Here is a 16466-nt window from a genome sequence, read left to right on the forward strand (position 1 = left end):
AAAATCAAAAATGGTTGAAAAAAATTAAAAGTTAAAACTAAAAGTTAGAAGTAGGAAAAAATTGGTTACATGGACTAAAAAGAAAATCCTATCAGCCTGGCCATCAGAGCACAGAAAACCGTGGGGGTTCCAAATTGGTAACACTGATTGGAGGGAGAAGGCAAGAGGCGGGAATCATAAAAATAACTATAAAAATAACCAGATGGAGATGTTTGCTGTTATCCTAGGCATACCACTGGCAAGTGGCTGTCCCTTACAAGCACACTTAATTTTTATGTTCTATTCATTAGCACATCATAAATAGTTCAGTAATATTAAAATATTTTGTAAATTAGGCCCCAGGAAAAGAAAGCGAAAAAATGAATTAAGCCAGGCCTTAAAAGGTTTTCTTAAACAAAAAAAGTATTAGCTTTTGTGAAACAAGTTGTTTTGTTTTTTTTTTTAGGTGGGGGATGGGGAAGAGTGAGGGAGAGAATCTTAAGCAGGCTCCATGCCCAGTGTGGAGCCAGATGTGGGGCTGGATCTCACAATTCTGAGATCATGACCTCAGCTGAAATCAAGAGTCAGATGCTTAACTGAGTCACCCAGGCACTCCAAAATAGGTTTTTAAAATAAAGTATAACCAAAGTTAATTACAGGACGAACACTTGCAATAATGCTGCTAAGATTTGAAAAAGAGAATTCCACTAGATTTTATTTTAAAATGGAAACGATTTGTACATTCAACTTTGAATATTAGCCAAAATTATCACATACAAGTGTTTACTTTAAAACAGACCTCTTGCAGTAGATCTTCCACAGAATGATTGAATCGATCTACAAACTCATCAATCAGCTGACTTCGAGCTATGTCAACTCTGTTTTGGATGGTATACTCTTCACTGCATAAGATGCTATAGGTTTTACTGCAGGCTTCTAGAACATCTGATTCTACATGTTTCTCCACAACAAACTTAATCTGTTTTAATAAAGCATCCAGATGCTGAGGAGGAAAAAAAGACAAATTATTAGATTAATAAAAATAAGCATCTGTCAAATAGTAAGCCTACAGATTACATGAAAATGAAATAATCCAGTTATTTAAACTGACTATAACAGAATTTTGATTTCATAGTGTCTTACCTTTTCCATTCTACCTGTGCTATAAATTTCTAGATCAAAATACTGTGGGATTTGTAGCAAGTTTGCTACCTTCTCTGCATCTGCAGAATACTAGAAGGAGAAGCAAAGAAAAAAGAAGCAACTACTTTAATAGTTCAATGTTATAAGCAAACTCAGTGGCATATTATCACAGAAATGTAAATGAAATTATACCTTTGATAGCAACATAGGAAGTGTGATAATAAAATGCTCAGTCAATTTGTTTCTATCATCAATTTGAGTTTTTCTTTCTTTGGCAGTTAGCACCTAGAAATAAATTGAAATGGGCAAATAATATAATGTCACATAATTTATAAATCTAGAATGTTACACAGAATGATGAAGTATTGGAGATAATGTACTCGAGAATTTTCAGAGGAGGTTAACAAACTAATTACTAAAACAAATATCTCTAGTTTTATGCTTATTTCTAGTTAACATGCAATATTACTTTATTAAATAGCTACTTACAAATCACTAAAGTTTAGATAAATTACTACTTGTTTAGTAAACAAAAACATTTCTATAAAACCAGTTATGAATATAAAAATATTGCAGGTGAAATAATTTTTCCAGTTTTAACCTCAATATGTTAACAGTAATCTCCCCTATGTTAAACACACTTTTCTAAAAATACTTCAGAAAGTAATTTTTTTTTTTACTGTCGGCAGTTAAATAAATTTTCACTGATTTTTTAAAAAGATTTTATTTATTTATTTGACAGAGAGAGAGAGCACACAAGAAGGGGGAGCAGTAGAGGGAGAGGGAGAAGCAGGCTCCCCGCTGAGCAGGGAGCCCAATGTGGGGCTCGATCCCAGGACCCTGGGATCACGACCTGAGCCAGCGGCAGACGTTTAACCATCTGAGCCACTCAGGCACCCCAAATTTTCACTTATTTTTTAAAGCATATACTAACAATGTCTCTGGACTCATTTATATTTAGTTGTCCTTCTAAGTTCATAAGTCTGTTAGGCAATAATCCAGACATAGAGGTGTAGCCTGTCATCACTGAACCAATTGAAGCTGATAATGCCCATCACCTTGTCCCGCATTCAACTAGTTAAACCATAAGTGGTTCCAAAAATAAAATATTAAAATGCAAGTTAAGATAATCATTTCCCCAAGGTATTTTGTATTTTGTTATTATCTTGAAGGAATTTAGCACCATAATGTTGAATGGTTGAATGTTTCATTCCAATATAAATTACCACTTTATAAATGTCAACCCTTTTTTTTAAAATCAATACAGCTTTTATTGCATCTTTAAAATATCACAAATAACTCTGAAAAATCATCTGGCATCTTGCTGTTTCTGTAGCTGGACAACTTAGATCTTATTCATCAGCTCGCTGAACTGTTTCTTTTTCAGAAACATACCACCCCAAATCTTCTGATAGTCGTTTTTAACTGTCGTGGTTTGCTGAATCAAAAAGTAGCTGCATTCAATACAAGTTCATTGTCATTTCCTTCAAGAATTAGCTCATCTTTCTGGGCTTGAGATACTGAACACGCAACACCTGGCCTCATCCGATCCCCGTGGATGTATTTTTCACCTAAGAAATCTTGGATTTCAGTAAGAGAACCACTGTCCTGAATAACAGTGCTGATGAGGAAGGGAGCATACACAGACCTCATCTTGTAACGGAAGCCCAGTCTAATGCCCTTGATCATGTTCTGTATGTGACTACAGATAGTGCAAACAATAGTCATTTCTTTCCTATTTCTCTCAAGTTGGCGCCTCTTCTTTTTCTTTTCAAGGAGACTGAGGTCTTTTTGTTTTGTTTTTAAGATTTTATTTATTTATTTGACAGAGAGAGACACAGTGAGAGCAGGATCACAAGCAGGGGGAGAGGGAGAGGCAGAAACAGGCTTCCTGCGGAGCAGGGAGCCTGATGCAGGGCTCGATCCCAGGACCCTGGGATCATGACCTGAACCGAAGGCAGACACTTAACGACTGAGCCACCCAGGAGCCCCAGGAGACTGAGTTCTACACTGCTGTAACTGAAGTCTCTTCCCAGGGTTCCTCTGGGGCCCTTCACAATAACAGTGCATCCTTTCAGAGTGATGTCGACATTTTCTGGAATGTCAATAGTCTGAGTGCTGAGAATGGTCTTCATTCTCACAGTAGATGTTTGAGAGTATGTGAAAGAAGTAGTAAGGTCTCCCATCTAATTCCTCTTCCAGAACTTTATTGCTTTTCAACTTCTTAAAATACAAAATAATCATATGGAATGATTTACTGTATTGTGTTTAGTTCTTCACAAAGTAATATAAGGGACTACATATTATGTGGAATGTAAGTCCAGGAATGTATTCAGGGTATTGAGAAGTCTTAAAATTCATTTGGCAATGTATGAGAGGTCTAAAGATACTGATTTTAGATAAATAGCTGTCTTTGATTAAGTGATCATTATGTTAGGCAGTCTATATGCATGGACTCAATCCCCAAAACCTCTGATGGGATGGCAAAAATGGCATACTACCTATGAAGGAGGAATTTGCCAGTATCTAACAAAATTGTATACACATTTTCCTTCTGACATAATAATCCTACTTTTAAGCAATCTACCCCACTAATACATGTGGTACAAGTATGAAATGATACAAAATTATTCACTGCGTAGTGAATTATTTCTAATAGTACATTATTTCTAATAGTAAAAGACTGGCAACAACCCAAAAGACCCTCAATCGTGTATCCAGATAATGGATGCTATGTAGCCATAAGAAAATGAAGATCTTCAAATAAAGGTATAGTAGAGTGATATCTAGGATACACTGTTAAATAAAAATGTAAGGTACAGAACACTACAAAATATGCTATCTTTTGAGGGAGAGGGAGGATGGAGTGCATGCATTTATCTATATTTGTAAAATGAAACACTGGAAGGATATTCTGACTATATAGTAGGAACGGGGTGTAAAAGGAGATATAAATATATGAAAGACTTCTCTGAATGTATATTTTTACATGGTTTTGACCTTTTAACTATGTAAATGTTTTATCTATTTCCAAAAAATAAAAATGAGAAAAAAAGGGACGCCTGGGAGGCTCAGTTGGTTAAGCGGCTGCCTTCCGTTCAGGTCATGATCCCAGGGTCCTAGCATCAAGTCCCACATCAGGCTCCTTGCTCAGTGGGGAGCCTGCATCTCCCTCTGCCTGCCACTCCCCCTGCTTGTGCTCTCTTGCTCTCTGACAAATAAATAAAATCTAAAGAAAAAAAAAAGGAAAAAAATACAAAACCAAAGAGGCAAAAACCTTGTTATGCTAAATTTAAGTCATCAATATCAATATGAATATGTAATTAAATATATATGGATATATACAGAGAAATATATACATGTATTTCTTAGCTCTGTATACTCAAAGTGTCTATCAGAAAAAATACCAAATGACAATACTCTTCGTGACAAGATTTTAACTTTAAATACTACTCTATTAAAAGGCACCATGGCTTGTTAGAGATTCCTGTGCTAGAGTAATGTAAGAATCAGCCTTCAAAGTGCCTTCCAGTAACCTCTGCCTCTTGGTATCATGCTCTTATAGTCTCTTCCCACAATGACTAAGGTTGACATGTGTTAACCAATAGGAGACTGTGGAAATGATGTTATGTGACTTTTTAGAACTAGCTCATGAAAGACACAGAAGTCCACCTTACTCTCCTTTGGATCATTCATTCTGCTTTATTCTCTCTTGGATACTTCACTCTGGGGGTGGGGAGGAAGGGGCAGCAATCATGTCATGAAAACATTCAAACAGTCCTACTGAGAGGTCCATAAGGTGAGGATCGAAAGCCTCCCCTAATAATCAACACTAACTTGCCAGTCATGTAAGTAAGCCATTAGGAAGTAGTAAATTAACAACCAAACCTTCAGAGGCTAAAGCCCTGGTTAACATCTTAAATGCAACCCTATGAGAACCTTAAGCCAAAAAAAGCCAGCTAAGACACTCCCAAGTTTCTGACCCACAAAAACTGGGAGATAATGAACGCTTACTGTATTAAGCTTCTAAGTTTTAAAGTAATTTTTTACGTAGCAATAGTTAATATAAACAGTAAAGGTAGAAAGTGAACTTGATGAGAAAGCAAGAAAGTGCACAAAAAATGACTGAGATATGTCAAAAGGATAAGAAATGCTTAGCCTGAATAGGCTCTCATCTCAAAGTTCGGACAACACATATTTTTATAACTTTTATTTTGGAAAATCTAAAAATTATTCATTTGTCATTACTGCTTCATTAATTCCTACAGTTTTTTTTTCCTGTAACATTTTAAGGTAAATTCTTGGTATATCATTTCACTTCACCGATAAATATTTAATTGTGTATTTTTAACAGTGAAGACTTAAAAACAATAAAACTTGGCATCTCCAACAAAATGAAACAATAACTTCTTAGTATCTTTTCATACCCAGTCCATAGTTTTCCCAATTTCTATGTTTTGGATTTCTGTATATATACAAATATGTATTTTAGAGAGAAAGAAAGGGAGCGCACAAGTGGGAAGAGGGGCAGAAGGAGAGGGGGAGAGAGAATCCTGAAGCAGATTCCCTGCTGAGCATGAAGCTTGATACCAAGATCCTGAGATCATGACCTGAGCCAAAATCAAGAGCTGGACGCTTAACTGACTTGAGCCATCCAGGCACCCCTCTGTATATTCATATTTAATTAAGTTCTGATATGACTGAATTTATGTCAGCCATTCTGCGATCTATGAATCTCATGTCTTTTTGTTTCTTTGTTCCTTCTTTACTACCTTCTTTGGGGATTCTAATAAACTCTTTAATTTACAATAATCAACTTTAGGCTGATATTTAATTACAGCAAAATACAGCAATTTTGCTCCAATATAATTCTGTTTCCTTTACCCTTCTTTGTTATTGCTGTCATATATATCTATGTATCTTATAATCTTAGTACTTTAGCGCTATAATTACTGCTTTAAATAATCTCATGTCCCTTGAAAGAAATTAAAAGAAAAAAATATATATAATATACATGGCCTTTTATATCCACCCACATATTTACCATTTCTGATACTGTTCATTCCTTTCTATGGATTAGAATTACCATTTGGTATTATTCTTTACAGTTCGAAGAACTTCTTCTGGTAGTTCTTCTAAGGTCTTCCAGCAACATGCCTGTCAATTTTTGTTTTTCTGGGAATGTTTTTAATGTACCTTCATATTTGAAAGATAGTTTTACTGGATTTAGAATTCTTGGTTGGCAACTTTGTTTTCTTTCAGCATATATGTCACTCTGTCAGTCTTCTGGCCTCCACTGTCTCTGATAAAAAATTAATTGCTAATCTTATTATAATTGCCCTCTGTATGACTTTTCTCTTGTTGCTTTCAAGATTTTTTGTTTTTGGCTTTGGACACTGACTGTCGTATCTGGAGATAAATCTTTTACGTTTACACTACTTGAGTTTTGTTAAGCTTATTCTTTGGATTAATGTTTTTCATCAAATTTGGCAAGTTTTTGGCAAGTATTTCTTCGAATGTTTTTCTTTCCTGTCTCTTTCTCTTACTCCTTTCTTTCTGGAACTCTCATTATAAAAATTTGATGCATTTAATGTTGTTTCACACATTTCTTGGGCTCTGTTCATTTTTCTTCAATCTTCTTTCCTCTCTGTTCTTCAGAATAAATAATTTTTATTAATCTACCTTCATGAAGTTCAATGTTTCTTTCTTGTCATCTCAAATTTGCTACTTTTCAACTCTAGAATTTCCATTTTTTCCTTATTTCTGTTATCATATTGTCCTGTAATTCTTTGAACATGTTTTCCTTTGATTCTTTCAACATATTTATAAAAAGGGCTCTGAAGTTATTTGCTAAATCCAACAATTAGGCCTACTGAGAAGCCATTTCTATTGTCTGCTTCCCCCCAAGTATGGTCATGTTTTATTGTTTCTTTGCTTGACTGTAATTTTTCTAGAAGAGTCAACATTTTTAGGTAACACAGTAATTATGGATTTTTAACTTATTTTTCTAATTTTTATATTTAAAAAAGTAATCTTTAACTTAAACTTCAAATCTATAAGGGTTCGCCCCTCTGAGACCTGGGTTAGAAAGCATATTCAAAGTTCAGCCACTTCTTCAAGAAACAAGAAGTGTTGGTGAGGATGTGAAGAAAAAGGAACACTCATATGTTGGTGGGAATGCAACCTGGTGGAGCCACTGTGGAAAACAGGGCAATGTTTCCTCAGAAAGTTAAAAATAGAACTATACTACAATCCAGTAATTATACTACTGGGTAAAATACAAAAAAATACAAAAACACTAATTCAAAGGGATACATGCACCTCTATGCTTATTGCAGCATTATTAAAATAGTCAAATTATGGAAGCAGCCCAGTGTCCTATCAATAGATGAATGGATAATGAAGATGTGATATATATATATAAAGGAATGAATCTTGCCATTTGTAATGATGTGGATGGAGCTAAAGAGTATAATGCTAAGTGAAGTAAGTCAGAGAAAGACAAATAGCATATGATCTTAATCATATGTGGAATTTAAGAAACAGACAGGCAAAGGGAAAGAAAAAAGAGAGACACACACACACAAACCAAGAAACAGACTCTTAACTACAGAGAACAAACTGACGGTTACCAGAGGGGAGGTGGGTGGGGGATGGATAAAGTAGGTAAAGGGATTAAGAGTACACTTATCATGATGAGCACTGAGTAATGTACAGAACTGCTGAATCACTATACTGTACATATGAAACTAATATAACACTGTATGTTAACTATACTAGAATTAAAATAAAAAATAGAAACATAAAAAAGAAAAAGAAAAAACAAAGTCCAGCCAGTTCTTAAGTTTGCTTTTTGACTTTTATTTTCCATTGGGTTATCTCAGGTTTCTCAGTCAGCCAGTGATGTAAGGAGAGCTCATCTAATCCTTTTTATGGCTTTCTCATTTCCAGGATTTTTTAGTTAGATTCTTGGTCAGTCAGCTGTTCTTCCCATCTGGGACCACAACCTCTGAATATCACAGCTGTGGGTTTTTCCTTGTTTGTTTCTACCATGTTTGCCATTTCTGGCTCACAAAGCTCTGGACTTTTGGCATTTGTACCATGAGTCTGCCCCTCTGAGAGCAAAGCTGCTGGTTTTTACAGACGTACCACTCTGGTAAAACTACATCAAGTTTGTGGGTGGATGTGTGTAAATTATAATGCCAGGCAAAAAGGCAGCAGACTCCTGTTGCTTTTACCTGAAGCTTTGGTGGTTTTTCAAAAATAAATGCTTCTCAATTTGTCTTTTATCTTTGGTGAATTCCCAGAACCCTTTGATAAGGTTTTTGGACAAATTCTGCAGTTTTATACTTTTTCTTTTCTTTTTTTTTTTTCGGTGTAGAGAAGAATTACCTACCTCTGCATACCACCAGAGCTGGTCTATCAATGATTATCTCAATTCATCTTTAATACCACAAAACCTGTATTAGCCCCATATTACAAATAAGGGAATTAACACACAAAGAAAACAATCAACTATTCAAAGATTAAACAGTTGCTAAATGGAGTAAAAATAGGCATTTGCTTTCAGACCTTTCTGCATTTTTAACAGATACGAATGTGAAAATCATTAAAGTACCAGAACCAGAAGCAGGTACAGGTGCTTTGGGAACATGGAAGAATCTATTTTTGAAACCTAAGTGTAATTAGTAGATAGGATATAAAGACAAAGTACCACAGCATATATCATTTACAAAAATACCATGTTTTTATGGATAAATATACCACTAAAATTTTCAAGTATTTAAGACACTTAAACACATTAAAAGTCTTTCTGTAGATTTCTCACTAATATAACTTACTCTCTTGCCAGTACCCCTTCCCACTGGAGGATGTGCCTCAGCAGCTTGACGAATTGTACAAACCATTAGCTCTATAAGAGCACTCTCTTGACGGTCAGACATTGCTAAAGTGAAATAAAACGCATTAGTATGAGTAGTTTTACAATAATCATGTATTAAAGAGAACACAATTATAAAAAGCTGCAAACATACTCTATTACTGGTTATTTTAAAGACTGAAGTTAAGCTCTGTATTTTCTCTCTTTTTTTATGAAGCAGTATGTGCTTACCGTAAGTCAAACAACAGATAAAGTAAAAAGAGCATACACTCTGGTTTCTTCTAATACCTTGTCTCTTCTTGGACCATATTTCTGAATTAGGCAATGCCAAAATTTTACTGTATTTCCTTCCAGATCATTTTAAAGCTCATAAAATAGGGTATCTTTTTTAAAATAAAAAAAGTGCTATACATATTTTTAAAAAGTAACAATAGATTTTGATTATCTTTCAAGTCACTATATATACATATAATTTTTTTTTATTATTATGTTATGTTAATCACCATACATTACATCATTAGTTTTGATTAGTTTTTGATTACGTAGTGTTCCATGATTCATTGTTTGTGCATAACACCTAGTGCTCCATGCAGTATGTGCCCTCTTTAATAATAATTTTCTTAAATAATTACAAGTTATTACATAATGAGTGTTCCACAATTTAGTCAAACCTCTACTGTTTACTCAAATTGTTTCCTAATTTTTGTTACTATAAACAATGCAGTAATAAATATCATTAACACATACATATTTATGTAACTGATACTTTTATTTCTGTAGAATAAATTCCCGAGAGGGTAATGGGTCAAAGGTTAAAATCTTGATACTGATAAATATAAGCCTATTTATTGCAATCCAAACCTCCAAGTGCAACGATGATGTTTGGTTCCTCATATCCCTGGCTAGCACTAGATATCATAAATCCTTTCAATATTTCCCAATTCATTGACTGAAAAATGGTATTTCACTGTCATTTTGCTTCTTCCTTCCTACTAATTTAATTAGTGAAATGTATTTTCTTATTGGCTTAGAATTTTTTTCTGAGATTTGTCTGTTTATTCTTTGCCCATTTTTTCTACTGTTACTCACCTTTCTTGAACTCTTGTATACAAGAAGTATTAACTCTGTCTTTTGAATGAGGCAGATATTTTCTCCCAGTTTGTCCTTTTGATGTCAGACTCTTCATGGTATTTTTTTGTCAGACAGAAATTCTTTTTAATAGCAATTGTTAATTTTTACAAAGTCACATCTGTACTGATTTGTTTCATGGCTTCTGGCTTTTTTTTTCTTTCTAGTTTTAATGATATATATTTGACATAACACTGTACAAGTTTAAGTTGTACAGTATAATGATCTGACATATATATTGTGAAATGATTATCACAAAGTTAACTAATATCCATCATCTCTTATAGATACAAAAAGACTTCTGGGTTTCTTGTATTGCTCTCAAAGATCTCCTTATCCTAGAGATTACAGAAATATATTTTCTAATTCGTTTTTTTCTCTCTCTCTAGGTTTTACATCTTTAATCTGTCTGGAATTTATTTCTGCTGAAAGTATGAAGTATGGGCCTATTTATTTCTACCAAATGAACAGCCAATTAGGCCTCCACCACTGCTAAGTAAACCAGCTCTCCCTGCTGAATTTAAATATCACATTTACACTTTTTTTTTTTTTTTAAGATTTTATTTATTTATTTGACAGAGACAGAGATGGCGAGAGCAGGAACACAAGCAGGGGGAATGGGCAAGGGAGAAGCAGGCTTCCCACTGAGCAGGGAGCCCAATGTGGGACTCGATCCCAGGACGCTGGAATCATGACCTGAGCCAAAGGCAGACGCTTAACGACTGAGCCACCCAGGCGCCCCAATTTAAACATTTTAAAAATGTTTTAGGCTCTCATATACAGAATTCTTTATTTAGTTTCACTAATCTCTCTGTCTATTCCTATTATAATGCCATACTGTTTTGATGATAGCTGCTTTAAAATATATAATGTACTTTAATATATAACTTAATTAAACTAATTGAACATTTAGTTGAACAAGATTCCTTTACCTAGTCCTTTTTCTAAATATTTTCTAATTTCTATAATGCTAATAGCAAACAATTAAGCATTTTTTATGTGTAAAGTATTGTTATAAGTGATTTATATGTATTAACTTGTTTTATCCTCAAAACAACTCCAAGAGATAGGAGCTAATATCTTCACACTTTATAGATAGGGAAAATGAGCCACAGAGAGGTTGAGTAACTTTCAAAGTACTCAGCTAGTGGTAAAGCCAAGAAATGAACCCAGGTAGTCTGATCCAGAGTCTGTTCTCTTAAGCACTACGCTATACTACCTTTTAAACAGAAGGAAAAAAAATTCTATATAAACTTTGAAATCATTTTGCTTTAGTTCTTCCTCTCATCTCACCTCCCAGAACTCTCTCAAATCCACTGGATTTGAACTGACATTTTTGTCAAATGTCAAAAATCTTATCCAATGTCAAAGCATTTGAATGTCATTTAAGAAAATGTATGGTTTTCTTCACACTGTTTTGTGCTTTCCTTGTTGAATTCATTCCTCTATATTTTTTTAAAGATAAATTTTTAGCGCTAATTTGACTAGCTTAATTCTCTCTCTCCCCCTTTTTCTGTATACTTATTTATGTTAAAGGCCAATAGATGTGGGGATTATAGAGACAGACTTAGGTATAAATTAAAGAGATTAAGCTTCAGAAGTTTATATTATTTTTTAAAAAATTGGGCAACAGCAATAAAAGGCAAGGACATAATAAAATCTTGTCCTTTTTATTCTCAAATCATCCTGCATAAGAATATGTATGTTCAGCTTAATTTAATCATTTCTTTGGTTTTAACATTTTGATTGTCTTAAGAAAAACACATGAACGTCAGCCTGTCTTAGGAAAGCCACATGAAATAGTTTCAGCTTTTCCATTTATACTCCTCGATCTAAAGCCTAATAGTAGGAAAAAGCATCCCACTCAATAAAACAACTAAGTTTCTATTTTTATGATTCTAGAATTTCATAATTTTTCACATTTGGCTGCAGATAAAGGAATGACAAGTTTGTCTATGAACTAAATGCATTTTCTTTTATTTATGAAGAAAATCTTGCTCTATGGAAAGTGAGGAGAGAGAACAACTTATCAAGTATGGAAACTTTCCCCTACTCTTAAAATCCTTCTTATTGTTGAAGAATAACCAAACCTTATACAGTGTCCAATGCCATTAATTTTGTTATTTTATAATTTTGAAACATCTATTTAGACATGGTAAATACTAAATTTCAACTGTTTTGAAATCCCCTTTAAGATACAACAGCAAAACCAAGTAATAAAATTGAAAGCAAAACAAGCTGTAAGCCACAAACAAGAGCCGAATAGCCACAGTGACAGAAAGAAATGGGTAGCTGTTCGCACTATGAATTATCAGATAACTACACAACTTTCTAAACCTTCAGAAACCTCTTTGCACATCACCTCCATTTCCTCATTATTGATTTTATTCACATCACCTTGAACTGTGGCTTTTCTCTTTGCCTACCAATGAAAAGAAATGCTTAAAAGTCACCAACAACTTAAATCATCACTAAAGCTAATAATCTTTGCATAATCCTTCTCCTCCTCTGCAGTATATGATGTTATTAGCCATAGATCTCTTGAACATCCTCTTTACTGAACTTCTATAGGCTATAATTATCTCTTACCATCTTCTTTATACAGCTTGCTAGAGACTCTCTCTTGCTCTTCCTGCTTTTGTCTCCTATCCATAATCTTTAAAACGTGGTTATGGGCCCTTTCTTTATAATCCATCTTCCTCATCCATATTTGTATTGTCATTTCCCATACAGACCATTGCCACAGTTACCTAACTGGCCTTCTGCCTATCCCAAGTCATGTTTACAAATAGCACTTTTCTTAAAATATGAATTGGATCATATCACTCCTGTTTAAAATCCTTCCACGTTCTCCTACTACTTAGAATGAACTAAATAAATCTACTTACAAACTAAAATGTTCTACATTATCTGGCTTCTGCTTCTATCTCATCTTGTGCCACTGGTTCACTGCACTCTGGCTATTGCAGCTCCTAGAACATAACAATATCATTCATGCTTCAGATCTTTGCAATTGCTATCTTCTCTACCTAGATGGCTCTCTTTTGACACTTCCCATGGCTACCTCCCTCATCCTTCAGATTCTTGGCTCATAGGTGGCCTCCTCAGAGAAATCTTCCTTTAAGGATTCAATCTAAAAACAGACTCCTCTCCTTATTATTATCCATCACACTTATTAACCCTTGAAATTATTCTGTTTACTTGGTTTTTATCTGCCTTCCCCTTGAGAATGTAAACTTCATATGGGCTGTGAGCTGACCTTGTTTAGGACTATACCCTGAGTGCTTAGTGTGAACAGTTAGCATATAGAAAGTGATCAATAAATATTTTTAAATTATAAATAAATTTATGATTCCTTGCTTTGAGGAATTCCATTTATCCACATTTACTTTATTCAGTATGTGGATCATAGAATTCTACCAGTAGAAATGACCACAGAAGATTATCTCCACTAAATTTTGGGGATTTCCTTTTTTATAGATAAAGAAGCAGAGACCCACATAAATTAAATGACTTACTTATGGTCTTGTTACCTGGTTACCTATTACCGACGCCCTCATATTATACTAAAAATTTACCCAATAATTTGATTTTGCTACAGAACACACACACACACACACACACACACACACACACACACACACTCACCACCACCACCACGACCACCGACAACAAAACCTTGTCCCTTAAAAACACTGTGAGGCAGTCTTTAGGCTACTGTGATTTAAGTTGCTATTGATAAGTCTTTGACAATGTGTTTCCCCAAATTTTGGTCCTATTTCCAACTGCTAACTAAACTTTCATCCCCTGCAATATCTTTTCTACTCCACCTAAATAAAACGTAACTTAATTTCTAATCAAAAATAAGTAAGTTACTGCTGGCATTTTGTTACCATAAAATACAGCAAAATAATAGCACAGAAAATTGCTTTGGATGCCATTCCATGCCAGAGTTAATACATGGTACAGCACGCATATGAAAAAATGTGTGAAAAAAGTTGAGTCACGATGTAGATACAGTTCTGTACTTGTTATTCATAATTTCCTCAGCCTTGCTTTCCCAGACTCAATCATATCCTAAAACTGTGGTTCACTTAAGAACTTTTTCCCATTTTATAACTCACTTTTCTAACTAAAATCAAACCAACCAAACCAAGTCAAACCAAACCAAACTAACTTCTTAACTGAAGTTAAACCCAATGTCAACTAAATTTAAATCATTAACAAAACACCTAATAGTACACAGTTATTTCAACAAGGTAAATTCACGCACAACACATTGACAACTGACAGACTTAGTAATTACTATCTACTGACTGGCACATCTTATTCAAATGAGTAAAAAGTTAACAATACCAAAGCATAGCACTTTGGCTCTTTTCCCCTTAATTTATATCTCTTGCCTCCCTTCTTCTCATTGGAAATAACCTTCTAGAGCATGGGATGACAAAAAGAAAAATGGCATGGAATCATGACAACAAGTTCTAATAATATGCTGATTCTATGGTGACAGTCAAGGGTAAAAAAAAAATGAATGGAATGTACTACTAAATACTATGCCAGACACTTTACTCAAGTGTTGACTGGGCTGCAGTGATTAGAAGGGGAACTGATTTTACTGAAATTGAAAATATTAAGATTCAATAGAAAAAGAATGCATAAAAGTCAGTGAACTTAGCTGTGAACATGTATAAGTAAAATAAGGAGAAAATGTAGAATGTATGTTCATATTCCTGTGATCACAAAAGATGTGGAGTAATGTTAAGAGTTTGACCTAGTGAGCAGAAGGCCCCATCAACTTAGTAATAGAGCCGTCTTCTTACCAAGGATATCCACGGAGAAAAGAATACCTGCAAATAAAGTAAATGATAAAGTAGGGTCAAATATACTATAATAACCTCTACCTTAAGCGAAGGTCTATAAAAACTTGGGGAAAGATTTGTGTTACAGATTAAGAATGAGGTTATGAGGCGAATATTTTGAGTTTAAAAGAGGCAATTTGGTCAAACTCTCACTCTTTGCAGATGACATGATACTTTATGTAGAAAACCCAAAAGACTCCACCCCAAAATTGCTAGAACTCATACAGGAATTCAGTAAAGTGGCAGGATATAAAATCAATGCACAGAAATCAGTGGCATTTCTATACACCTACGAGACAGAAGAAAGAGAAATTAAGGAGTTGGTCCCATTTACAACTGCACCCAAAACCCTAAGACACCTAGGAATAAATCTAACCAAAGAGCCAAAGATCTGTACTCAGCAAACTATAGAATACTCATGAAAGAAATTGAGGAAGACACAAAGAAATGGAAAAACCATTCTTTTTTGGAAGAACAAATATTGTTAAAATGTTTATGCTACCTAGAGCAATCTACACATTTAATGCAATCCCTATCAAAATACCATCCACTTTTTTCACAGAACTGGACCAAATAATCCTAAAATTTGTATGGAACCAGAAAAGACCCTGAATAGCCAAAGGAATGTTGAAAAAGAAAACCAAAATTGGTGGCATCACAATTCCAGACTTCAAGCTCTTTTACAAAGCTGTTATCATCAAGACAGTATGGTACTGGCACAAAAACAGATACATAGATCAATGGAACAAAATAGAAAACCCAGAAATGGACTCTCAACTTCTTTTTTTTTTTTTTTTTAAAGATTTTATTTATCCATTTGACAGAGAGAGCGAGAGAGCACAAGCAGGGGGAACAGTAGAGGGAGAGGGAGAAACAGGCTCCCCGCCAAGCAGGGAGCCCGATGTGGGACTCGATCCCAGGACCCTGAGATCATGACCTGAGCTGAAAGCAGACGCTTAACCATCTGAGCCACCCAGGCACCCTGGACCCTCAACTTCTATGGTCAACTAATCTTCCACAAAGCAGGAAAGAATATCCAATGGAAAGAAGACAGTCTCTTCAACAAATGGTATCGGGAAAACCGCACAGCCACATGCAGAATGAAAATGGACCATTTCCTTACACCATACACAAAAATAGACTCAAAATGGATGAAAGACTCAAATGTGAGACAGGAATCCATCAAAATCCTTAAGGAGAACATAGGCAGCAACCTCTTTGACCTCGGCTGCAGCAACTTCTTGCTAGACACGTCTCCAAAGGCAAGGGAAACAAAGGCAAAAATGATTTATTGGGACTTCAAGATAAAAAGCTTTTGCACAACAAAGGAAACAGTCAACAAAACCAAAAGACAACCGACAGAATGGGAGAAGATATTTGCAAATGACGTATCAGAAAAAGGGCTAGTTATCCAAAATCTATGAAGAACTTACCAAACTCAACACCCAAAGAACAAATAATCCAATCAAGAAATG

General features: G+C 34.7%; 1 protein-coding gene across 2 annotated transcripts in view; it reads right to left on the bottom strand.

The window, feature by feature from the left end:
• LOC102750096 (STAG1 cohesin complex component) overlaps nucleotides 1–16466 on the bottom strand; it is a 72599-nt gene that overhangs the window by 42396 nt on the left and 13737 nt on the right. For both annotated transcript variants that reach the window (XM_081826797.1, XM_081826788.1), the window contains exons 4-7: nucleotides 8964–9067; nucleotides 1315–1407; nucleotides 1123–1212; nucleotides 779–982 (exon numbers count right to left, since the gene is read on the bottom strand). In XM_081826797.1, coding sequence (XP_081682923.1) covers nucleotides 779–982; nucleotides 1123–1212; nucleotides 1315–1407; nucleotides 8964–9067 — 491 coding nt within the window. The remainder of the gene's footprint in view (nucleotides 1–778; nucleotides 983–1122; nucleotides 1213–1314; nucleotides 1408–8963; nucleotides 9068–16466) is intronic.

The sequence above is a fragment of the Leptonychotes weddellii genome, chromosome 1 (assembly GCF_054177405.1).
Source record: "Leptonychotes weddellii isolate Sample4059 chromosome 1, ASM5417740v2, whole genome shotgun sequence".
In the NCBI taxonomy this organism is placed as follows: domain Eukaryota; kingdom Metazoa; phylum Chordata; class Mammalia; order Carnivora; family Phocidae; genus Leptonychotes; species Leptonychotes weddellii.